At 33.2% G+C, this 8128-nt stretch overlaps 1 protein-coding gene across 1 annotated transcript; it reads left to right on the top strand.

The window, feature by feature from the left end:
- Nucleotides 1-3: 3 nt before the first annotated feature.
- LOC132726256 (ankyrin repeat domain-containing protein 54-like) lies at nt 4-7636 on the top strand (the record flags this gene model as incomplete). Its single annotated transcript, XM_060711535.1, is given in 7 exon segments — nt 4-241; nt 1445-1658; nt 2005-2068; nt 2766-2770; nt 3308-3406; nt 4005-4076; nt 7589-7636. Coding segments are annotated over 7 exon segments (577 nt in total), but the record flags the coding sequence as incomplete, so codon positions are not given.
- Nucleotides 7637-8128: the final 492 nt, after the last annotated feature.

The following is an 8128-nucleotide window of genomic DNA, read 5'->3' as shown; positions in this document are numbered from 1 at the left end:
TAATGGGCGTCTATTTGACATAGACTTTTTATTTTTTATTTTGCTTTATTAGTTAATTTCTTAGATATTTTATGCAGATTTAAAGAACATAATTGCAAATTCGTTAGGGGTAAATGTTTGTTTCATTTAACTATGATCTGATAACGAAGTGTGACGTCTTTAAAAGATGGAAACAGATGAAAGTAGTAACGAGGCAGATGTAGACAATCTTTCTAATGTAGAAAGTGGTTCTGAACAAAAGGTAGATATCATGTTCAACAAAGACTAAATTGCTATTTTCATAAAAATTTCTTTTTTAATACTTTGTAAAATTGTGTCATTAAAAAATTTTGTGTGCCCAACTTCCCAACATCACTCTACTCAACCACACCTTAGTCAAAATATATTGAAGTGGCTATCCGTACAGTCCTGTACTACCAGCCAAAAGTTCTAGCCATATGTGAGTCACATACCTCTATCCTATATGCACTGTCGAGGCTAGCTGTACAGCATTTTCCAATAATAAATAATGGCAATGATGAAGTTAGTAACTGGCATGTCATATATATTACATTTTCAGAAAGCCATGATTGTATTTTGTTTTCAAATAATTTTATTGATGATGTTCCGGTACCCATGATGTTCGGCCATTTATGATATGACAAAATATCGGATAGATTTATCAGAAATAAATTCACCTTTGATAAAAAGTTTTCGTTAACCGATGTAAATTTGTGTAATTTACAAGTTATAATTATTAAAAATGCTTTGTCATAATCTAACTACCGCTGGAAATTGACCCACAGACTTGAATGTCAATTAAAGTCAGTGACTGATAAGATAGCGCTCTTATGCAATCATGAAAAACAGGTGTGTTGCATCTTTTAATGGTGAGCAAACAACCAGCTTGAAATTTTCAATGCTTGCTAAAAGTATTCGAGATAAAAAATTTATTTCAAGTGTCACAGAGCTATATTTAAATGGTGAGGAAGCTTAGAGACGTCATACATTTTAAATCTGTATCAAAGATACATAAGTTCACATTTTCGCGAGATTTTCCGAGACCAGATTTGACACGAGAAATTACAGCGGGTTTTCCCTACAGAAAATGTTCTCAGCTTTACGACCTGGATCATATTTTGTAGAGAAAACTCCTCGATGTCGCCCCAGGCCATGATATTTCCATATATAACAGTTTTGTCACTATAATATAACATATTATGTCATAAATTATTACTTTCTTTGTATAATTCAAAATATTCTACTTTTAAATACGTACGTACATTATCAAGATTTTCTTAAAAATTGGCACAAGTCTGGAGGCATGCTACTTTAATATTCATATAACCCATAGCCTAAGGTTAGGAAAAAGTGTAAAACCGGACTTTATATAAATCTAATACTTTTTAAAGAACTATACTAAACACTACATGCTACAAAGCTTATGTCTTTTTCTTATTTCCAGCAAAATTCATTCCAAGTTCCTTGTTTTGAGATTTCCTCATGGAGTCCACAGGGTCCTGCCGGGCTCCAGTTTGTATCTCTTGTGCCTTTCATGGAAACTCACCTAGTCGGGAAGCAAGAATGTCACGTTGGAAAGATTAAAGTGTCGACTACACATCGTAAACAGCGACTGAAGGAGTTTCACTCGGGAAGAACAACATGTAGAAATATTGTCGGTAAGTGCTGTGCCAGGATGCTGTTAAAAGTTGCACTGGTTCTTCACACCGTTGTTATATTTTTCAAGTTCCTCCATATCATTGGTTCAAATACTTACATGCAGTCTTGAACACGTTTTGTAAATGTTGATAATATATAATTTATGCTACATAATGTATGTATATGCTGAGGTTCACATGGGAGATCAGGAAACCAAATGTGCAAGCCTCATTAAATAAAGTTGTTAGTTACTTTCTTACTAACATGTTAGTGGGGGTTAGAGATGTTGCAGCTTTTGTTTTCTCCCATGAACAGATAAAACTTTGCTATTTTTGTCATCCTACGTCAGAACTTAACTTTTTTCAGATGAGAGAAGATTGAGAGCAGCTTGTAATGACAATGATTATGTGACAGGTAAGTTCTTTTTCCTGTAGGCATCAATCACTGGCGTAATATATTTAATTGTTGTATAAGACTTGCCTATACATGTATGTCAGATCATCTATAAGTCAGGGTTAGGTCAGATTATTTATAAGTCAAGGTCTTAATTTTACACTAGAATTAAAAGTATTTTGTTTTGATTTTTGAGTGTGTAATGAGCCACTCACATGATGAGATGGTTTATGTAACACTCTAAAATTGAATGTAAAATCCCTAATTTCCAGAGATTAAACACAATAATTACTTTCAGTGAATATTTGCAAAAAGAAGAGGTTGAATATAGGGTTGTTTTTTTTTCAAACATGGTTTCCGAAGAGAATATTGGGTTTACAACATGAAAAATATATTGAAAGTAAGCTCAGCATGTTGTGCACCTTGAAGATAAAGCGACACACAGATAGTGGTGGAAAAATCCACATTTGCTTAGTTCTGTATAACATCTAGCAGTATTGACAAAAGTGTTTAAAAATTAACAATTTAGTATAATTCTGTAGATTTCCCCCCAAAGCAGTTCAACAGTTTTAGGCATAAATAGGTTTTTATGGAAATTATAAATCATTTGAAAAAAGTGAATGTTATAGTAGGTAAAAAAATTTCATCAAATTTCCCCATTTTCGTTGACTATACGCATCTTATAGAATCTGTGATCTATGTCTGTATTGAACAAAGATTGTATTGAAAATTAGAAAAGGTAACATCGTAATAAATTATGACTGGTTAGATAAATATGGTGTGGCTTTTTAAAAATAAGGAAGACTTTGTCCAGTCATGTGATACTTGTTTTCTGTAAAAAATGATTTTCTTAAGTTAATGAAATTCTAAATGGTAAAAAATCCTGCCCGTTTTGTTTGTATGATAATAAATAAGTCTGCTGTTGCTTGTTTTTTGTCCATGTATTGATGAATTGCAGACTGTTTCTCAAAAAAGGTTTTGTACGAGTTTTATATGTCGGAATTAAAACGTAATATGCCCAAGGACATCCATCTGTTTATTGGTAAGAAATCTGATGTCTGCTCTGTTTCTTCTGAATCATAAAATGTTGAGCATAATGAGATAATGAACTTAGCACAGGTTTTACGAGTGTCGTGAAATCAAGGTCAAGGTCATTATGTGTCCTGAAATTAGGGTCAAGGTCATAATGTATGAATTTCAAACTTTATTTCTGCTGCGAATCATTATACAAATGTATATAATTATGTAAATATCAAAATATTATTTTTGTTTTCAGTTGTTGAGTTACTAGAAGGCGGGGCCGACCCGTCCGGTGAAGATGACAAGAAAAGGACGCCCCTTCATATAGCTGCTTCTCAAGGCTACCAACAAATAGGTATATATTTTTTTCAAAGCTTCATTTTTGTTCAGTTTTCAAAGAAAACAGCGCTGAATTTGAAATAAATTGTGAAATGGAAATAAAAATGTAAATGTCATAGTGTGACACAAATGTGTAGCCTCACCAGGACTCAGGCCCAGGTTCCCTTGTGGCTGTACTGACTGAGCTACCCGGCTGCTTACACATCATCATCTCCCCTAAATAGTGCACATTTTTGAACTGTGACAGAAATAAAATACCAAATTACTTTATCAGCATTGACTGCTAAAACATAAAAGGAGAAAAATATTTGCATTTTCTAAGCTCAATGTGCCTTTAAGGCATAATTGGATGTTAAGAAAAAACCCTTATATGTTATATCTTCTGGAAAAAGTAAATGTTATGGCAATCTTTGCACACTGGTCCTTAGTCATATTGTCCTTGATCATTGACCTAAACTTTGTTGAATACATGTACTTTAAAGTAAAGATGCGGAACCTGAGTGAAACAAAGTCCTTTTTCATTCTAACAACTTTTTCGAAAATATTAAAAAAATTATTCTGTGGTAAAAAACAGCACCACCCTATAAGAAACTGCATTTGACTTTCTTTTTCAGTGAAAGTGTTGCTTGATAAAGGAGCAGATCCAAATAAAAAAGATTTCATCGGGAACACTCCATTGCATTTAGGTAAGTGATTGCTTTTAAAGTTAGACTGTGTCATATTGATGCTGTATTTAACTCCCCTGACATGGCATAACAGAGTCACAGTCAACCATTTAGGGTGAACACCACTAAATACAATGTATTTATTCTTAGACATAGTCTCAATATTTTTACTGCAAGACCAACCAATTTTACAAATTGATATTACAAGTGTTGATCTAAGTGTGACTGTCATATAAATATAGGGTTAACGCATGTTTTTCCGTGTTATAACGTCTGCAGAGTCCAGAGGAACGGTTGGTGCCCGAGCCCGGTAGGGCGAGGGCTCCAACAGTTCCGAGGGACTCTGCAGACTTTATAACACGAAATAAACGTGCGTTGACGCTATTATAGCATAAAATTTTAAAACAAAGTCATGATGTATATTATATATAAAACACAAACATTAAATCCTTGTGCTTGAACGGTATTTATCCAACTCTACATGTTTTACGTATGCGTTTTATTTTTTCCGGGGCCAACAACTTGAGAACCGAACGAAATTTCGAATTTAAATTGATTTAACAAAGTTTAACTTTGGAGATATATTAACTTAAGAAAAACTAAACATTACTCTACCCAAGACAAAACAGACGCCTCAGAAATTCCTAGAATGATTACAGATTGGCGGTAGGAAAAAGATCAGTGACATCAGATTCAGAATCAGTTTTTTTTAAGCACACAAGTTAAAAAAAAATCAGGCATAAAACATTTTTCTCTCAAAGAAACATACAGAACATTTATCAATATAAACGTCAATAAAACAACTTTTTCTTATATTCATTTTGTGCTTTCCATTTTTGTAAGTTAATCGGGGGATTAAACTGAATGACAGATTCTATTTGTTTACATTGACAACTGTCCGTTTCTAAGAAAGGGCGACAACCAAGATAAGCGGCGATGTCTATACGCCGTATTGCCAGCATAATTACTTGAATGCTGCTCGCCGTTATGCGACTGAGGCCCTCGAATTAATAATTCCAATATAACAAGAGCGCATGACTCTGGCAAACAGGCCAAATCGACATTTTTTGTTTGTTTACTGGGCCCTGTATGTATTGCGCATAGGTAAAACCGGGCTATAACAAGAGCGCGTGACTATGTTAACGCATGGTTTTGGCCCCGTTATAACATGGGCAAAAGAGGGAAAAATAGCCGATTTTATGCTATAATATATAATAAGCCCTGGCACACAATGTGTTGGACTAACCTAGACAATGACAAGAAGTCTGTATCAAACAATAGTCCACTGTTTTCTACCACACATTATTTTCATTTGACATAAAAGAATGATTATGATGTTTAGGATTGAAGGAGATTAGAAAAGTATGGTTTAAACCTTACCTTGTTTAAAGCCAGTAATCAGCCTGAGCCACCAGTATTCAGTCTGGCCACCCTGACCAGGCTCAAGAAGTTCGAATTTGGTCATGGTTAGATTATTTTTAACAGAGTAATCCCTCTTGAACTTTGAAAAAAAGAAATTTTCATTCTACATTCATTAGCTCCCCAACAGCTGTATGCATTTAACTCAAATTTGATGTATGGATATGTCAAAGAAATGCACAGGTCTAGTTTGAAGTTGGTCATGGTTCAGTGATTTTTGGCCCCTTTAATTTAAAAAAAAAAAATAAACTGGAAATTTTCAGTTTCCGTTCAATATCTCCCCAACATATTCAACTCAAATTTAATATGTGGATATATCATAAGAATGAACAGGTCAGTTTCGAATTTGGTCATGGATTGATGATTTCTGACAGAGTTATCCCTCTTGAAATTTGAAAAAAATAAGAAATTTTTAGTGTCTGTTCATTATCTCCCCAACAGTTGTACACATTCAAATCAAATTTGACATATAGATAAGCAGGCCAAGTTTGAATTTTGACATTGTTTGATGATTTCAGACAAAGTTATCTCTCTTGATTGTTGGAAAAATTTGTAAGTTTCAGTTTCCGCACTCTTAATTTTGTGGAAAAGTATGTAAGGATGAAATTGCATGTGCAGGTATTTAACCAGAACATACAAGTCAAATTTGAATTTTGTTTTGGTCCGATTATTTTTGACAGAGTTATCCTCCTTGAACTTAGAAAAAAATAAGAAAATTTCAGTTTCTGCTCTAACTTTTGTAGGAATGTATGTCTAAGGTTGACATTGCTTGTGCTGGTATTTTACCAGAAAATACAAGACAAGTTCTAATTTGGTCATGGTCAGATGTTTTTTGACAGTTATCCCCCTTGAACTTGGAAAGTATTTTTAAAAAAAATCAAAATTTCTAATCATTATCTCGGCTACAAATTCGCAATATGCAATTTGCAAAAGGTTGACAGGTCTTTGATCTTTGTATAAAAATAGTTTGTGTTAATATTAAATAGTTTAAGGGCCTTGAACTTATAATGAAAAAGGGCCTTGAACTTAGAATGAAAAAATGGATGTTGCATACAAATTTGGAACTAAATATTGTTAGAACATGTGATACTTTAGCTGCATTTGTGGCATTCCTTGTCTTAAAAACAGTTCTTCTGAAACAACTGTATAATTCTTATTTGTAATGTTTTGATTAATAAATGTACAAAAAATGACACAGTTTGGTTGTTTACTTGTCAGGAAAATGTCAAGAAATTCTTTCTTGTTATTTTTATTCCAATTATTTTGAAGAAAACACTTTGTTAATAAACATCGTTAATACTGATATTGTAGTATGAAGTGAAAGGAAAAGAGTGAAAAGGAAATTTAGTTCGAGTAAATTTGGTTTAGGAAATTTAGTTCGAGTAAATTTGGTTTAAACATATTTATTTAAGCTCAATTGCGAAACAAGTTCTTGCAACTTATATTAATCACTTTCAAACACTAAGCCTCCAGATTTATAGTTGTTGTTTTTTTTTCAAATAAATTTAAAATGTTGTGATTTAAAACAAAAAAAGAACAAACAAAACACACACACGAAAGAAGATCACCTAAAGTGATGCTGGTGGCAGCTTATTCTACCCATGCAACTAGTTCAGACCAGTAAAGACGGCACCTCTTTAAAGTCTGATCATGGAACTGTTTACTGTTCAGTCAATATTTCTTTTGAAAATGTCCCTAAAGATTATGAATGGTTTGTTGAAATTAAAAGATGGGCATGACCAATTAAGATATTTAGTATGCAAACAATTTACCACAGATTTTACCTATAAAAAATGTGCCAGAATCATTAAAATGTGCTTAAATTACTCCTACATCCCTTCTCCTTTAGAAGTACAGTAAAAATGATGCCAAGTTATTTAATGATTTTTTGGAATATAAATAACTATGCACCTCTAAAACTGTCAATTCAATTTGGATTTTGAAAATATGTTTTCTGTTTTTGAGTATGGCTTTAATTCCACCGTGTTTTGAGGTATGCATAATTATTAAAAATAGAATTGTTATTATTATACCTATTAAAAGAGGAATTATGTAAGATAGCTTGACACATTTGTATGTATTTTAAATGTTTTTGTTTTCATATTCTGTTTTAGCGGCCTGTACATGCCAGATACCTGTTGTAACACTGCTGCTAAAAGCAGGTAAGCACTTTAGAAAGAAAAATTTCCTTTTTGTGTCGCCTTGAAAAGGCGACATATAGGGGTTATTTTTTTCGTCGGTGTCGGCGTCCCCAAAAGCTTGTCGGGACCATAACTGAGTCACTATAAGTCTGATGGACTTCAAACTTGGTATGCATGCTTCTTTCAATAACCCGAAGGGCAGTGCACAAGGACCGGTACTCTGCACTTCTTAATTTTTGAGTTATTGCCCTTTGTTAATTTTCATACTTTATTTTTGTCCGGGCCATTTCTCTTCAACTATAAAAGCTATGGACTTGAAACTTCATAGGATGATAGATCTCATTAAGAAGAAGTGCAGTGCACAAGAACCGGTACTCTGCCTTTCCTAATTTTTTCATACTTTGTTTTTGTCCAGGCCATTTCTCATAAATTATAAAAGCTATGGACTTGAAACTTCATAGGATGATAGATCTTATTGATAAGAAGTGCAGTGCAAAGAAATTGCTGCTCTGC

The sequence above is a fragment of the Ruditapes philippinarum genome, unplaced genomic scaffold (assembly GCF_026571515.1).
Source record: "Ruditapes philippinarum isolate M1 unplaced genomic scaffold, ASM2657151v2 ctg4015_1_1_1_1, whole genome shotgun sequence".
Lineage (NCBI taxonomy): Eukaryota > Metazoa > Mollusca > Bivalvia > Venerida > Veneridae > Ruditapes > Ruditapes philippinarum.
The sequence above is the reverse complement of the archived record's forward strand: the minus strand, read 5'-3'. Positions and strand labels throughout refer to the sequence as shown.